Source organism: Oncorhynchus masou, chromosome 13 (genome assembly GCF_036934945.1).
Source record: "Oncorhynchus masou masou isolate Uvic2021 chromosome 13, UVic_Omas_1.1, whole genome shotgun sequence".
NCBI classification, from domain to species: domain Eukaryota; kingdom Metazoa; phylum Chordata; class Actinopteri; order Salmoniformes; family Salmonidae; genus Oncorhynchus; species Oncorhynchus masou.
The window spans coordinates 59,365,736-59,383,504 of record NC_088224.1 but is presented as its reverse complement, the minus strand read 5'-3'; the positions used below and the strand labels follow the sequence as shown (position 1 = coordinate 59,383,504).

The window sequence follows — 17,769 nt, the reverse complement described above, 5'->3', positions numbered from 1 at the left end:
CTTCACTTCAAGTTAGGGCCATGTTGCCAATACACTGTATGATTTGTAAATGACACAGTTTGTGCTTGCCATTGTTTATGTGTGTGTAGTGTGTGAGAAATGTTTTAGGAGATTAGGTGATCATTATGGGTATTATAGAGAATTTACTCTGAGCGCCCCCCACACCCCACTCCACCCAACCCCCTCCTGCTCTAGAGCTCAGCCCTCTCAGCTGACTCGGCTTTGTGGAACACTGTGAAGGAAGTTCTAGGCGTCTTTTATAACAAATTACTCACCCTCAACAAAACAAGAGCAGACTGCACATCTACCTACCTCACACACACACAGACACGCTATGACTTAATAAAGTGATGAAAGGAGAACCGAACTATAAACACCGGGGGGACTTTCACTCGATTTTAAACCTCAAATTGGTGGACTAAATATTTTGTTATTGTGGGATTTTTTACATTGTGGATTTATATAGATATATAAATATATTTTGGGGGCATTCGTAACAAAATGATGAATCATTCACTCTGGAAAGATACAGGCCTCTTTTATCTGTCACATTGAGATTTTCTGCTGAAACATTTTTTCGCCTTTCACGTTCCAACAAACCTGTTGTTGATGTGCTCTTAACAACAACACAAGACTACGTTGTGGGTCGAGTGGGTATTAGGATGTGGATTTTCAATGTTTCCCTGGAAGACTGAAACTGAACCGAAGATGACAGACCTCACCGAAGTATCTGTTTACTCAGAATCCTCTGACATTTACAAAGTGAGGACAGAGACAGCTTGTGTGGGCCTGGAATTCTGGTTTCAATTTTTATATCAACCTTGTATTTCATGGTGGGAAGTTACTTGGTGTTCCATGTTATACCAATTGTCTTTTCTTTTCCCAGAATGTTTTCTGCAACCCCGCGTTTGAGCTTGAGGGTGAGCGTGAGGAGAAAGTGGAAGGATTCAGTTCTGCCTGTACTGTCATGTCCTCAGAACCAGTAAAGAACCAAGCAGCAAACAGTGAGTCTGACAACCTAGTTACCCCGTTCCATAACATCCTATAACACCAGAGTTGGATATGCAATTGGATTGGTTGTTTCCAGATGCCAAGACCTATTCAATTTGACCTAGTTGTTGTCTTCCACAATAGGAAAGTGGAAACAAGAATTATCTGAGGGACAGGAATTATACAACAACTTCAAGTTTCCTCAACCACCCATGTCTTTCCTCCCATCTTCCTCCCTGTGTGTGTGTGTGTGTGTGTGTGTGTGTGTGTGTGTGTGTGTGTGTGTGTGTGTGTGTGTGTGTGTGTGTGTGTGTGTGTGTGTGTGTGTGTGTGTGTGTGTGTGTGTGTGTGTGTGTGTGTGTGTGTTGGTTTGCGATTGTTGGTGTGCATGCGTACGTGTGTATGTGTCCCAGGCCGAGGTGTGTTCAGTGTGTGTGTGATGCGTCTGCGAGGTTCGTGGTCTAGCTGGGGGGCCCTTGCGGTCTCTGCTGCTGTTGTGCTCCTGGTAGCAGCCCTGGTCTTGGCACTGGTGCTCATCTTCACACGTGAGGGATGGGATGGGGATGGGGACAGTGGGAGGAGTGGGACCACACAGATACTGTAAATCGATGTAATTCTATGGGTGGAATAGTGGGACCTCTGATCCTCAAAAGGAACTGATTACAGAGCATGGTGTACATACATTTCACTCATCTCTCAAACAAAGCAAGAAGAACCCTAATTTTAAAAAATATCAACGTCATAGACACCTACATAATTATGGACACAATGTCCTTATTTAAACTAACATTGCTAATTCATACACTATATGGTTCCTTGAGCATGGAATAGCAGAACAGTACCTATGAACATCACAAACTTGTGTCATTCACTAATGTCCTCTTACTCTCTCTCTCACTGGGTTCTTCACACCACAGAACTAAAGGGGCAGAGTGTGGATGGGGAAGTGGTGTCGACCAATCCCCTGGACTTGTTGACTGGAGATGGACTGCCTCGTGGTCTACCCACAACCCCTACCAACCACAGTCAGAGGGACAGTATAGTGGCCTCACAGCCAGCCAGATACCCTACCCCTGAAACTAGTGGGTATTTATCTACTACAGTTGTATCCATAGAAAAAGACTAAGTAATTCTATTCCAATGATTGTACCTTACAGATGCGTACTTACCTACAAATATTGTACGTCCAACACAGTAATAATACTGTGATACACTACCCTGTACTTTTCTCACTGTCTGTCTGTCTGTCTCAGGATGTGGGGGCGTATTGACAGACTCAGAGGGTAGCTTTAGCTCCCCCAACCACCCTGGGTCGTATCCCCCAGACTCTCTCTGTGTCTGGGTGATACGGGCACGCCCCCCATCCCTGGTCCAGATCCATGTGTCCTCTCTGACCATAGAAGGACCGTCCCCCTGCCTCTTTGACTGGCTGGAGCTTCAGGAGGAGATGCAGCAACCTTCTGTTGTCACCAGGTGGGTCAAACGCACTGTGTCTATACCTGTTTCGAGGTAGAAGATGCCTCTAATCGCAGATCTAGGATCAGATGAACCTATACTGAAGGGGATGTAACATATAGTGACTATGGACATGTTTTACATGCTTCTGAACCTAGTGCATGGCAGCCTCTTGAAAAAGCATCCTCTTCATGTCACACTGTGGCAGCTAGGTGGCATACAAGTTCTGTATAGGTAGCAACTCTTTCTACTTTATGCCCCAGAAGTTTTGTTTTGCAGTTCTGCTGTTCAGGGATTTTAGGTGAAGAATAACGATACATTATGGTTGCCTTTTGGGGCAGACATTTTCAAAGTGAACGTTTCTCTCCACCCTAGGTTCTGTGGCAACGTGGCACCCCCTACTGTAAACACCAACAGCAGCACTGTGTGGGTGACCTTTCGTTCTGACGGGAGCATCGGAGGCAGAGGCTTCACCGCCCAGTACCACGCCATCACACCTGAACAGAGTGAGTACTGGGTCAGAGGTAGAATCGACAGGTACACTGAACTGATCTTTGCCTTAGGAAACATATATGTTCACAGTACATTAACGCGTAACATCAGCAACGTGTGTGTGTGTGTGTGTGTGTGTGTGTGTGTGTGTGTGTGTGTGTGTGTGTGTGTGTGTGTGTGTGTGTGTGTGTGTGTGTGTGTGTGTGTGTGTGTGTGTGTGTGTGTGTGTGTGTGTGTGTGTGTGTGTGTGTGTGTGTGTGTGTGTGTGTGTGTGTGTGTGTGTGTGTGTGTGTGTGTGTGTGTGTGTGTGTGTGTGTGTGTGTGTGTGTGCGCGCGTCTGTTCTCAGAGAGCTGCTCCAGGGAGGAGTTTATGTGTGACCACGGACGCTGCGTCCTGCCTGTGTCAGTGTGTGACGGTCAGCCACACTGTCATGACCTCTCTGATGAGGCCAACTGCAGCCACAAGCACAAAGGTAAGAACAGGGTGTGCAGCACAGTACACACTCAGCGTCAGAGTGACTTACCTGCATACGCACAGCAGCTACAAGCAAAATAAGGCTGATATGTAAAATGGTAGACTCGCACTGTCATTCGTCTAAGTCTCGTTCATCACGTGGACAAAGTCGTGAGGAAGCCTGGTAATCAATTATAGTAAAAGGGCAATTGTTTGCTTATCTATGCAAAACAAATTATCCTCGTTTTTTGCTATGTTGTTGAACAGAGTGTGGGGGCCAAAAGACTGGACCCTACGGCTACCTGGCAACTCCAAACCACCCAAAACCTTACCCTCATCAACAGGTACTGTACCTACCTACACCTGATCTAGCAAATCACCAAAACCACCAACATGCATCGTATCTAATGACATACCCAGCTATATACCCAGAATAGACTTCATGAAATCCTACCATGGTAAAGTATGTTTAATCTACTCTTATTTCTCTGTCAGTTGTGCACATGGCGGATCTCTGTTGAGGAGGGTCATGTTATCAGGCTGAGTTTCCTCAACTTCAGTCTGGAGACCCAGGACGTGTGTGAGTTTGACTATGTGGAGGTGCATGACAGTGCTGACAGCGAGACCGGCAGAGTACTCGGACGGTAAAATCTGTTATGTCAGCTTCACAATGTGTTCTTTCATACACTACCTGTAAATGAGCTCAGAAGGGGTGAAAAGGGAATGTTCAAAGCAAGTACATCCAGTCAAATGACATTTTCTGAAATCAAGCATAAAAAATCAAGCAAGTATGACACTATATGACACTATATGTATACCATAAAACATTCAAAACAGTAACAGCACTCTTAATTGATAAGAAGGTGTACTGTAGTAGCCTGTGGTGGGGACTCCTATGGTTGCAAAACAGAAGTTGGTCATAAACAGATCTGGCTAATTGTACCCTACTGTGCCACAGCCTGGAACACAGTACTACTGTTACTGTACCACAGCCAGCTCTAGTGTTCCTTCTCTATCCTGTTCCAGGTATTGTGGCACTAGCCTGCCTCCTGAGCTGACCTCCTCTGGGCCCCAGATAACCGTGGTGTTTGTGGCTGACGAGGGTGTAGCAGACAGTGGCTTCAACGCTTCCTACCAGGCCATCTCCCTTTCCGAGAGTGAGTCCCCCCCCCCCCATACACAGAAGAGTAGTGTTCAGTAGGAAAGACTGTAGCAAAAAAGTTTAGCAACAATAAACAAGGTTCCATTCAGGTAGTACCTCCCCGTTTCACTCTGTTTCAAAACGTTTCCTTCTTACTGAACACGACCCAGATTGGTATCCCTGTATCTAGTCTATTATGGCTCTTCTAACGTAGAAAATAAGCCAATTTATTAAAACATCTAACAGTGGTTTAAGGGATTTGCGCTGGAAATATGAGGAGTGGATCACCCGTTTCCTTGTTTGTGACAGGAACATGCAGTCCTCCTCAGTTTGCCTGCAGCAGTGGGGAGTGCCTGCACCAGGAGTGGCTGTGTGATGGCTGGACTGACTGTGCAGATGGGACAGATGAGCACGACTGTGACAACTCAACCTATCCCCCTTTCAGTGAGCCATCAATACACAACACACACATCATATAAACTCAGCAAAAACAGAAACGTCCCTTTTTCAGGACCCTGTCTTTCAAAGATCATTTGTAAAAATCCAAATAACTTCATAGATCTTCATTGTTAAGTGTTTAAACACTGTTTCCCATGCTTGTTCATTGAACCATAAACAATTAATGAATATGCAACTGTGGAACGGTCGTTAAGACACTAACAGCTTACAGACGGTAGGCAATTAAGGTCACAGTTATGAAAGCTTAGGACACTAAAGAGGCCTTTCTACAGTCTGAAAAACATCAAAAGAAAGATGCCCAGGGTCCCAGCTCATCTGCGTGAACGTGCCTTAGGCATGCTGCAAGGAGGCATGAGGACTGCAGAGGTGGCCAGGGCAAAAATCGCAATGTCCATACTGTGAGACGCCTAAGACAGAGTTACAGGGAGACAAGACGGACAGCTGATCGTCCTCACAGTGGCAGACCACGTGTAACAACACATGCACAGGATCGGTACATCCAAACATCACACCTGCGGGACAGGTACACAATGGCAACAACAACTGCCGAGTTATACCAGGAACGCAGAATCCCTCCATCAGTGCTCAGACTGTCCGCAATAGGCTGAGAGAGGCTGGACGGAGGGCTTGTAGGCCTGTTGTAAGGCAGGTCCTCACCAGACATCACTGGCAACAACGTCGCCTATGGGCACAAACCCACCGTTGCTGGACCAGACAGGACTGGCAAAAATGGTGCAGTCCATGAGGAGATACACTGCAGTACTTAATGCAGCTGGTGGCCACACCAGATACTGACTGTTACTTTTGATTTTGACCCCCCTTTGTTCAGGGACACATTATCCCATTTTTTATAGTCACATGTCTGTGAAACTTGTTCAGTTTATGTATGTTGTCGAATCTTATGTTCATACAAATATTTACACATGTTAGGTTTGCTGAAAATAAACACAGTTGACAGTGAGAGGGATGTTTCTTTTTTTGCTGAGTTTATTTGTATATTTGTAACACAACTGCTAAGCCTTCAGTAGAATGACTCCATTATGGCAGACTTGTAGCCTTTTCTGGATCCGTCTCTCCATGCCTCTCCCCCAGGCTCGTCCTGTGAGCCCATTGAGGTGGAAATGTGCCAGGGCCTGAGCTACAACCTCACCTCCTTCCCTAACATCTGGCTGTCCATTGCTGACCAGAGAGAGGCAGCCACGCTGCTCCGCCAGTACATGGTGAGACCGCACACCTGGCCTGTCAACACACAACCACACCGAACAATAGCAATTTCACATGAAATTGATATTTTATTTAATTGGTTTTCAGTTAACTTGAACATTATTTGTAACATAATATAGGTGCATAGCGGTAGAGGCTGCTGAGGGGTGGATGACTCATAATAATGTCCGCAATGGAATGGTATCAAACACATGATTTTCATGTGTTTGATACCATTCACTCCATCCCAGCCATTACACTTGTTTCTACCACGATAAATCAACTACACACTGAAGAATACCATACATGGGATGTGCAGGACCTCCCTTAAGTGTTTGATTCAGATGGAACTAGATACCATACAGCCACTCTCCTCTGTGGTTTGTGGTTATTACTAGGTGCTGACAGAGCTGGCGTGTTTCCAGCCTCTGCGCCGGCTGGTGTGTGGGATGTTCATGCCCCACTGCAGCCCTCAGGGTGGGGTGCTGCAGCCCTGCCGGTCAGTGTGCTCCTGGGCAGAGCAGCAGTGTCGTCAGGCCCTGGACGTATTCACCTTCAGTTGGCCCTTCAACTGCCACCTGCTGCCTGACTCCCAAGACCCTATGGAGTGCTCCAGTCCCTGATGCCTCTGTAGCTTAGCACTTGCCCCCCTGAATGTGCTACAGTACAACCATAGTAATGAAAGGAATCCAACAAAGGACTGACTAGAAGAACTCTTAAGAATACCATCAAAGCTCCAATCTTTTCAAGGAACCTGAGACATGCAATCACAATGTTGCACTCTGCCGACTCAATATGGTGCTAGCTTTGTACAGCATAATACAGATGGATGGAACAGAACTGGTTGGAGTTTACGTGGGAATAGAAAATAAATGTACATATTAACAAAAGCATTAAGGAATTTGACATACTGTAGCTTGATGTTTTGCAAATGTGTGTGATTGGACCATGCATTTTCTGTATAATGAATTTGACTGAATTATGTTTTCCTTTTCAACAACCAGAGACAATACCTGTATGTTGTACATCAAATGCACATTTGTTGCAATATATTTATTTCTGTCTGTATGTCATAAAATAACAATTGATCTTGTCCAGAAGTCTATGGAAATAACATTTAAAAAAAGGATAGAATCAGCAAACATTTTCTGACACACCCGAAACACTGCGAGTTGCTTTCATAAGGTTAGTGAATGACTGAGGGAGTACTGCAGATTATTATGTCAGTATTATAAAATACAGTGATATTACAATCCAGTGGCTTTGACATGGAAGGTGATTGTTCCTTACATGACCCTACCTGATATCTCATATATTCAATATATCACTTCTGACATGTACTGTTGGTTATAAGGGATACATTGACTATAAGAAGTCATCAATTGAGCTCTAACCCCCAATGATTTTACATATGAAACAAATAATTAATTATTCTATCATCACAAATACTTTACAAAAAAAAAAACAGTATTGATGGCTGGCATGATTGGTTGTCATGGTGGCATGATGAGTTTGAGCGTGTGTTCGAGGGCTACGGCAGTGAGTCCCCACACGCGGTGCTTCCCGTTGCGGATCACAGGCAAGGTGTATCCATATCGCTCACCGGTACGGAAGTTGGTGTATCCCCGATTCTGTGGGCTGCATACGTGGGAGACCGACAGGGTGAAGATCTCTTCTACCTGAGAGACAAAGGTAAATGTCATTTTAACTCCACATTAGGCAGTAAGTGTTATTTCAGCCCAAAGGGAAAAAAAAAGTGTGATTGTAACTGTACCTCGGCAGGATTTGGCTTGAACGACAGCGCCTCCAGGGGCCCGAGGTTGGCCAGTACAGGGGCTATCATCATTCCAGACTGAGAGAAAAATGTGCCATGATTAGAAAAAGCAGCAGATAAACAATTTACATAGTGAAGACATATTAAGAAATGTTTCACTGAAAGAATACTACCCCATCTCAAATGGTGTAGAGCAGAGGGGAGCTACTAACTGTCAGTGCATCACACAGAAAGGTTGGGGATCATGGAGGATTATGGGTAGGGTTAAGGTCCTCACCATATCCCTGAGTGGTTTCAGCACGCCCCAAACTTGGTTTGTTGCCACAGTGACACCCAGTTCCTCACCAGCTTCTCGCAGGGCGGTGTCCACAACGTCCTTGTCCGAGGGGTCACGCTTGCCCCCTGCAAAACTGGACATTCACACAGCACTGTCAATTTCCAGCCTTGTGTATTACTTCATACATGCATTTACATGACAATATTGTCAAATCACACTAATAAAGTTGTCAATTTCAGAGTAAATAAGTTCTGTCAAATGACATCATAAGTCAAACATTAAATACCCCAAAGCAGTGGGAATGGTGCAGGAGTCTGTGGTTACCTGACATCACCCTTGTGTCTGCCCTTCAGAGCTGTGGATCTGAGGGTGAAGAGGAAGGCGGGCTCTCCCTCCACAGAGCAAAGAGAGACCAGCACGGATGCCCACTTCCCCTGGGCCTCACTGGACCCCCTCTTCCCCCAGACGTCCTTCTCATAAAGAGCCACGTTAGGCCCCAGGCTCTGACGGCAACGTGCCTCGTTCACCAATGAAAGGCACTCCCTCAGAGCACCCACTGGGCAGGAGGCAGTTGCCTGGTGCAGGCCGCGGCTCTGGAGTGAAAGGCTTCTCTGGGGATCCACAGTCCACAGTTTGGGTGTGGACGCAAGCAGTCTGTGAAAAATGTCCTTGCCACTTTGAACAGGACTGTAACTATTACTTTTAACACTGAATGTGACGTTCACCTTCTCCTCAGCAGATAAACATTGGCTACCATTGTCAGTTTGCCTCCTTTGTAGAAGGCACTTGAGGTCACTAAAACATTCAGGGACTTTAGAATTGCCCAAATGTTCCAATAAAGTGGTTTTCCAAGGGTCACATGCTACAAGCACCGGCAGTCGTGGTGTACGTTTCAAAGAAACAAAGCTAGAGTCCTGAGACAATTGAGGACGGTTGGCTGTGTGTTGAGGTGCAGCATTTAGGAGACAACTCCCACAACAGGAGGTGCCTCTGCGAACAAGTTGTGAAGAAATGGCTGAAGAGAGGGATACTGCCTCCTCCCCTCCATCCCCCTGACAGAGACTTCTCCCTGTTTTGGGTCCAGGCCACCTCTGACAGGCGAGCTCAGGTAGGGCAGGAACGTTGGGGTCTCTGCCAGACAGCTGCAGGGGTCTGTGGGTCCTGACAGGGCATGTCAAGGCCAGAATCTGTGGACTCCTGAACATTCTAGAAAACAGAGAAGAGACAAAATAATCTTTTCCATTGCTCCACTAAACAAGGCTCAATGGTTATGTTATTTTTTTTTTAAGAAGCCTATTTTGACATGAGTACAGTGCAAAGAAATAGTTTGTCTTCACTGCAGCAGTGGTTCTCAAACCGCTCCTCGGAGATCTCCCGCAGTTCGTGAATTTCCAGTGCTAGCACACCTGATTCAAGTTAATCACAACCTTAATTAACTTAAGGGAATCAGGTGTGCTAACGTTACTTCGGGGCTACAATATAATTGTGACACGTCTGGTGGTCCCCGAGGTGAGGTTTGAGAACAGTTATTTAAGACTGCTGCAATACAAAGAAGAAACGGGAAAAAAAAGCGTAACATAGGTCATTTAAGATTGCACATTCTGTAGCTAACATTGTGCAACAACGCTGAAGGTTCAAGTTGCTGTCTGCTAATGTTAGCACAATGCAAACGCAATCTGGCAAATGGCTAGCTAACGTTAGTTTTATAGCCAACGCTATTCAAGGTTGCGTTGGTTAGCTAGTTAAGTTTCTTAGAAGTAAGCTACTTTAAAAAAGGACTTAAAGGTAACGTTAGCTATTATCAAAGTTGTCAAACAAATCCAATTCGGGTCTAGCTGTCTATAGCTAACGTTGCCATTGTTTTAGCTAGTGAGGCAATGTTCCCAAACTCATACATTTTGCTAACAAGTTTTCGCATGCAACCTGTACGAACAAATTAAGTAAATCACATATCACAAGGATCCCAATCTTATTCCCGGTCCGGTAAGAAACGGAGGTTAATGAAATCCCCGGTGCACCTCCCTAAACAACTCAAATAAATATTACATAGCGGTAGACAACTGACCTTGAACATCGACAGCTAGCTACTGCGCCAGTACCCAATATGTCGCTGAAAAAGCTTCATGTCAATCACTTGCACGTACAAGGTGAAACGTTATCAACCATTTAGAGTTGCCATACCACAAATAATATAAGGCCTGTCAAACCATTAACTAAATATAATCGTGTATGACGTTAAGATTTTCAAAAGAAAATAGCTAAGACTATACTAATTTCCTAATTGAAGCAGGGCAATACCACTGTGACAGAAATTCTACGAGACTCAGATTATTCACTAAATTGTATGCCATTCAAAAACCATTGCCTTTAAAAGTTTAACAAACCATAACTCTTAGCACAATGACTACTTTGAACAATTTTACACTGGATATTTTACAAAACAACATTTACTGGAAGAACTGGGCAGATGCAAATTTTGGTAACAATTTCTGTCAAATCTCCTTTTATTAACAAAAAAAATGTGACCATGTTTTCCATGAACTCTTAACCCTTTTGTTCCCAAATTTTTCCCAACCTTGCCACAAGGCAAATAGTATGCCTTAACCTTGGCATGTAATCCTTTTTGTTTTGATATATATAAACTCAGCAAAAAAAGAAAGTCCCTTTTTCAGGACCCTGGGTTTCAAAGATGACTTGTAAAAATCCAAATAACTAAACTGATTTTCATTGTTAAGGGTTTAAACACTGTTTCCCATGCTTGTTCATTGAACCATAAACAATTAATGAATATGCACCTGTGGAACGGTCGTTAAGACACTAACAGCTTACAGATGGTAGGCAATTAAGGTCACAGTTATGAAAACTTAGGACACTAAAGAGGCCCTTCTACTGACTGAAAAACACCAAAAGAAAGATGCCTTGCTCATCTGCGTGAACTAACCTTAGGCATGCTGCAAGGAGGCATGAGGACTGCAGATGTGGCCCGGGCAATAAATTGCAATGTCCGTACTGTGAGACGCCTAAGACAGCGCTAAAAGGAGACAGGACGGACAGCAGACCAAGTGTAACAACACCTGCACAGGATCGGTACATCTGAACATCACACCTACGGGACAGGTACGGGATGGCAACAACAACTGCCTGGGTTACACCAGGAATGCCCAATCCCTCCATCAGTGCTCAGACTATCCGCAATAGGCTGAGAGAGGCTGGACTGAGGGCTTGTAGACCTGTTGTAAAGGCAGGTCCTCACCAGACATCACCTAGCCTACAAAGTCAACAACGCAGCCACTGCCAGCTAGCCTACTCCAGCAGTACTGTATCATTTCAATCATTTTAGTCAATAAGATTCTTGCTACGTAAGCTTAACTTTCTGAACATTCGAGACGTGTAGTCCACTTGTCATTCCAATCTCCTTTGCATTAGCGTAGCCTCTTCTGTAGCCTGTCAACTATGTGTCTATCTATCCCTGTTCTCTCCTCTCTGCACAGACCATACAAACGCTCCACACCGCGTGGCCGCGGTCACCCTAATATGGTGGTCCCAGCGCGCACGACCCACGTGGAGTTCCAGGTCTCCGGTAGCCTCTGGAACTGCCGATCTGCGGCCAACAAGGCAGAGTTCATCTCAGCCTATGCCTCCCTCCAGTCCCTCGACTTCTTGGCACTGACGGAAACATGGATCACCACAGATAACACTGCTACTCCTACTGCTCTCTCTTCGTCCGCCCACGTGTTCTCGCACACCCCGAGAGCTTCTGGTCAGCGGGGTGGTGGCACCGGGATCCTCATCTCTCCCAAGTGGTCATTCTCTCTTTCTCCCCTTACCCATCTGTCTATCGCCTCCTTTGAATTCCATGCTGTCACAGTTACCAGCCCTTTCAAGCTTAACATCCTTATCATTTATCGCCCTCCAGGTTCCCTCGGAGAGTTCATCAATGAGCTTGATGCCTTGATAAGCTCCTTTCCTGAGGACGGCTCACCTCTCACAGTCCTGGGCGACTTTAACCTCCCCACGTCTACCTTTGACTCATTCCTCTCTGCCTCCTTCTTTCCACTCCTCTCCTCTTTTGACCTCACCCTCTCACCTTCCCCCCCTACTCACAAGGCAGGCAATATGCTCGACCTCATCTTTACTAGATGCTGTTCTTCCACTAACCTCATTGCAACTCCCCTCCAAGTCTCCGACCACTACCTTGTATCCTTTTCCCTCTCGCTCTCATCCAACACTTCCCACACTGCCCCTACTCGGATGGTATCGCGCCGTCCCAACCTTCGCTCTCTCTCCCCTGCTACTCTCTCCTCTTCCATCCTATCATCTCTTCCCTCTGCTCATACCTTCTCCAACCTATCTCCTGATTCTGCCTCCTCAACCCTCCTCTCTTCCCTTTCTGCATCCTTTGACTCTCTATGTCCCCTATCCTCCAGGCCGGCTCGGTCCTCCCCTCCCGCTCCGTGGCTCGACGACTCATTGCGAGCTCACAGAACAGAGCTCCGGGCAGCCGAGCGGAAATGGAGGAAAACTCGCCTCCCTGTGGACCTGGCATCCTTTCACTCCCTCCTCTCTACATTTTCCTCCTCTGTCTCTGCTGCTAAAGCCACTTTCTACCACTCTAAATTCCAAGCATCTGCCTCTAACCCTAGGAAGCTTTTTGCCACCTTCTCCTCCCTCCTGAATCCTCCTCCCCCCTCCTCCCTCTCTGCAGATGACTTCGTCAACCATTTTGAAAAGAAGGTCGACGACATCCGATCCTCGTTTGCTAAGTCAAACGACACCGCTGGGTCTGCTCACACTGCTCTACCCTGTGCTCTAACCTCTTTCTCCCCTCTCTCTCCAGATGAAATCTCGCTTCTTGTGACGGCCGGCCGCCCAACAACCTGCCCGCTTGACCCTATCCCCTCCTCTCTTCTCCAGACCATTTCCGGAGACCTTCTCCCTTACCTCACCTCGCTCATCAACTCATCCCTGACCGCTGGCTACGTCCCTTCCGTCTTCAAGAGAGCGAGAGTTGCACCCCTTCTGAAAAAACCTACACTCGATCCCTCCGATGTCAACAACTACAGACCAGTATCCCTTCTTTCTTTTCTCTCCAAAACTCTTGAACGTGCCGTCCTTGGCCAGCTCTCCCGCTATCTCTCTCAGAATGACCTTCTTGATCCAAATCAGTCAGGTTTCAAGACTAGTCATTCAACTGAGACTGCTCTTCTCTGTATCACGGAGGCGCTCCGCACTGCTAAAGCTAACTCTCTCTCCTCTGCTCTCATCCTTCTAGACCTATCGGCTGCCTTCGATACTGTGAACCATCAGATCCTCCTCCCCACCCTCTCCGAGTTGGGCATCTCCGGCGCGGCCCACGCTTGGATTGCGTCCTACCTGACAGGTCGCTCCTACCAGGTGGCGTGGCGAGAATCTGTCTCCTCGCCACGCGCTCTCACCACTGGTGTCCCCCAGGGCTCTGTTCTAGGCCCTCTCCTATTCTCGCTATACACCAAGTCACTTGGCTCTGTCATAACCTCACATGGTCTCTCCTATCATTGCTATGCAGACGACACACAATTAATCTTCTCCTTTCCCCCTTCTGATGACCAGGTGGCGAATCGCATCTCTGCATGTCTGGCAGACATATCAGTGTGGATGACGGATCACCACCTCAAGCTGAACCTCGGCAAGACGGAGCTGCTCTTCCTCCCGGGGAAGGACTGCCCGTTCCATGATCTCGCCATCACGGTTGACAACTCCATTGTGTCCTCCCAGAGCGCTAAGAACCTTGGCGTGATCCTGGACAACACCCTGTCGTTCTCAACCAACATCATGGCGGTGGCCCGTTCCTGTAGGTTCATGCTCTACAACATCCGCAGAGTACGACCCTGCCTCACACAGGAAGCGGCGCAGGTCCTAATCCAGGCACTTGTCATCTCCCGTCTGGATTACTGCAACTCGCTGTTGGCTGGGCTCCCTGCCTGTGCCATTAAACCCCTACAACTCATCCAGAACGCCGCAGCCCGTCTGGTGTTCAACCTTCCCAAGTTCTCTCACGTCACCCCGCTCCTCCGCTCTCTCCACTGGCTTCCAGTTGAAGCTCGCATCCGCTACAAGACCATGGTGCTTGCCTACGGAGCTGTGAGGGGAACGGCACCGCAGTACCTCCAGGCTCTGATCAGGCCCTACACCCAAACAAGGGCACTGCGTTCATCCACCTCTGGCCTGCTCGCCTCCCTACCACTGAGGAAGTACAGTTCCCGCTCAGCCCAGTCAAAACTGTTCGCTGCTCTGGCCCCCCAATGGTGGAACAAACTCCCTCACGACGCCAGGACAGCGGAGTCAATCACCACCTTCCGGAGACACCTGAAACCCCACCTCTTCAAGGAATACCTAGGATAGGATAAGTAATCCTTCTCACCCCCCCCCCTTAAATGATTTAGATGCACTATTGTAAAGTGGCTGTTCCACTGGATGTCAGAAGGTGAATTCACCAATTTGTAAGTCGCTCTGGATAAGAGCGTCTGCTAAATGACTTAAATGTAAATGTAATCACTGGCAACAACGTCACTTATGGGCACAAACCCACCGCCGCTGGACCAGACAGGCCTGGTAAAAAGTGCTCTTCACTGGCGAGTCGCAGATTTGTCTCACCAGGGGTGATGGTCGGATACACCGAGGCCTGTACTCTGGAGCGGGATCGAGGTGGAGGGTCTGTCATTGTCTGGGGCGGGGTGTGTCACAGCGTCATCAAACTGAGCTTGTTGTCATTGCAGGCAATCTCAACACTGTGCGTTACAGGGAAGACATCCTCCTCCCTCATGTGGTACCCTTCCTGCAGGCTCATCCTGACATGACCCTCCAGCATGACAATGCCACCAGCCATACTGCTCGTTCTGTGCGTGATTTCCTGCAAGACAGGAATAACAGTGTTAACAGTTATTAACAGTGTTAGGGCCAGGGCCACCCCCCCCTATCCCCTCAGAAATGTCTGGGAACATGCAGGTGCCTTGGTGGAAGAGTGGGGTAACATCTCACAGCAAGAACTGGCAAAACTGGCAAAAAAGTCCATGAGGAGGAGATGTACTGCAGTACTTAATGCAGCTGGTGTACTTAATACTGACTGTTACTTTGGATTTTGACCAACCCCCTTTGTTCAGGGACACATTATTCCATTTCTGTTAGTCACATGTCTGTGGAACTTGTTCAGTTTGTCTCAGTTGTTGATTCTTGTTAAGTTTGCTGAAAATAAATGCAGTTGACAGTGAGAGGACGTTTTGTGTGTGTGTGTGTGTGTGAGATATATATATATATATATATATACTACCATTCAAAAGTTTGGGGTCAATTAGAAATGTCCTTGATTTTTAAAGAAAATCCCATTTTTGTCCATTAAAATAACATAATATTGTTCAGAAATAGTGTGGACATTGATAATGTTGTAAATGACTACGTAGCTGAAAACGGCAGATTTTTTTAATGAAATGTCTACATGAGTGTACAGAGGCCCGTTATCAGCAACCATCACTCCTGTGTTCCAATGGAACATTGTGTTAGCTAATCCAAGTTTATAATTTAAAAAAGTTTAATTAGAAAACCCTTTTGCAATTATGCTAGCACTGTAGTTCTGATTAAAGAAGTAATAAAACTGGCCTTTAGACTAGTTGAGTATCTGGAGCATTAGCATTTGTGGGTTCGATTACAGGCTCAAAATGGTCAGAAACAAAGAACTTTCTTCGGAAACTTGTCAGTCTTTTCTTGTTCTGAGAAATGAAGGCTATTCCATCTCCCTTCACAGAACAGCGCAAACTGGCTAACCAGAATAGAAAGAGTGGGAGTGGGAGTACATTAGTGTCTAGTTTGAGAAACAGATGCCTCACAAGCCTTCAACTGGCAGTTTCATTAAATCATACCCGCAAAACACCAGCCTCATTGTCAACAGTGAAGAGGTGACTCCAGGATGAAGGCCTTCTAGGCAGAGATGCAAAGAAAAAGCCATGTCTCAGACTGGACAATGAAACGATTAAGATGGACAAAATATCACAGACACTGGACAGTGGAACTCTGCCTAGAAGGCCAGTCTGAGATATTTGTATATGTGGACATACCCGTTGCTGACAGGTGTATGCAATCGAGCACAACGCCATGCAATCTCCCTAGACAAACATTGGCAGTGGAATGGCCTTACTGAAGAGCTCAGTGACATTCAACGTGGTACCGTCATAGTCAGTTCGTAAAATTTCTGCCCTGCTAGAGCTGCCCCGGTCAACTTTAAGTGCTGGTATTTTGAAGTGGAAACCTCTTGGCGCCTTAACGGCTCAGCCGCAAAGTGGTAGGCCACACAAGCTCACAGAACGGGACTGCCAAGTGCTGAGGCACGCAAACATCGCCTGTCCTCAGTTTCAACACTTAATAACGAGTTCCAAACGTGCACTGGAAGCAACATCGGCACAAAAACTGTTTGTTGGGAGCCTCGTGAAATTGCAGTCTGACGGACGAATCTAAGGCCCTTTCTTGTTTCGTCATTGGCAAGGCCCCCGTGCACCAAAGGAGGTTCATACATAAATGGTTTGTTGAGATGTTCCAACATCTAGTGGAAAGCCTTCCCAGAAGAGTGGAGGTTGTTATAGCAGCAAAGGGTGGACCAACTCCATATTAATGCCTATGATTTTTGGAATGAGATGTTCTACGATCGGGTGTCCACATACTTTTGGACGTGTGTGTGTGTACTGTATGTAAAAAAATAAGTGTCACATTTGTGACCACTGCTCTGCCTATAATAAAATTAACAATTTCCCCAATATCTATTTACCCCAGCCCACTTACTTCCTATACAGCAAACAAACAAACAAAACACCATCCAACCTGGAACTGAGTGAGTAATGCTTAGTCTGAAGCTATTTTTTTACTTTCAAAAGCCAAGAAGAAAAATACATTACAATGATACATTTGACTTTATAAGGACTGAATGCTAAGGCTACCAACTTGCTAGGACAAAGAGATAAAACTTCAATTACCACTGACATGTGAAGCAAGATGTTATGAAGCCTTTGAGCCCAACAAATGGTAGGCTATCCCACCCAAATCCAGAGGCCTTGAAGCCACCTCCTGCTGTTCAGGGCCTACCACCAGCATTTTATGCAAGTAATCTGCTACACTGCTGCTTGGATTCTCTCCCTAACCTACAAAGGCTAGCCCCGAGTCGTTCTATATTTTTTTCCAATCTTGGACATCTTGCTATTTGCCTCATGACTCCTGCATGCGTTGTTGACTACGAACTTTCTTTACCCTACCGTGGGACAGACTTATGTTTGTTCCCACACTCGGGACTCTGACTCTCTATTGGTTACACAAACTTTTGGCCTCCAATCCCATTCTAACCACCTCTCACCGGCTTTGTATTCATGGTACCTGATGAAATTGCTGTACAATATGATGTTGTTGCCATCTGATGCACATTCAGATGTCCTAAATTCGCACTGCAGAGCTCTCCCTGTCCTATGCTGTGCCCTGATTGTATTACTGTTGATGATATCTGGAAATGT

General features: G+C 46.3%; 2 protein-coding genes across 3 annotated transcripts; one reads left to right on the top strand and one right to left on the bottom strand.

Moving 5' to 3' along the window:
* The first annotated feature begins 257 nt into the window (after window positions 1–257).
* LOC135552705 (membrane frizzled-related protein-like) lies at window positions 258–7,287 on the top strand. Its single transcript, XM_064984492.1, has 13 exons — window positions 258–762; window positions 887–1,004; window positions 1,404–1,535; window positions 1,908–2,072; window positions 2,244–2,463; window positions 2,821–2,951; window positions 3,285–3,410; window positions 3,659–3,735; window positions 3,887–4,035; window positions 4,418–4,548; window positions 4,842–4,976; window positions 6,084–6,211; window positions 6,593–7,287. The coding sequence occupies exons 1-13, from the start codon at window positions 676–678 to the stop codon at window positions 6,815–6,817; spliced, it is 1,824 nt and encodes a 607-aa protein (XP_064840564.1). The 5' UTR covers window positions 258–675; the 3' UTR covers window positions 6,818–7,287.
* On the bottom strand, window positions 7,213–10,397 carry LOC135552706 (uncharacterized). Of its 2 annotated transcripts, none has more exons than XM_064984493.1 (5): window positions 10,311–10,397; window positions 8,570–9,451; window positions 8,246–8,378; window positions 7,969–8,046; window positions 7,213–7,873 (listed from the first exon to the last, which is right to left on the bottom strand). In XM_064984493.1, the coding sequence occupies exons 2-5, from the start codon at window positions 9,448–9,450 to the stop codon at window positions 7,688–7,690; spliced, it is 1,278 nt and encodes a 425-aa protein (XP_064840565.1). In that variant the 5' UTR covers window position 9,451; window positions 10,311–10,397; the 3' UTR covers window positions 7,213–7,687. The 2 variants fall into 2 exon arrangements, with proteins under 2 accessions (XP_064840565.1, XP_064840566.1); XM_064984494.1 differs by lacking the exon at window positions 10,311–10,397 and adding an exon at window positions 10,195–10,302.
* Window positions 10,398–17,769: the final 7,372 nt, after the last annotated feature.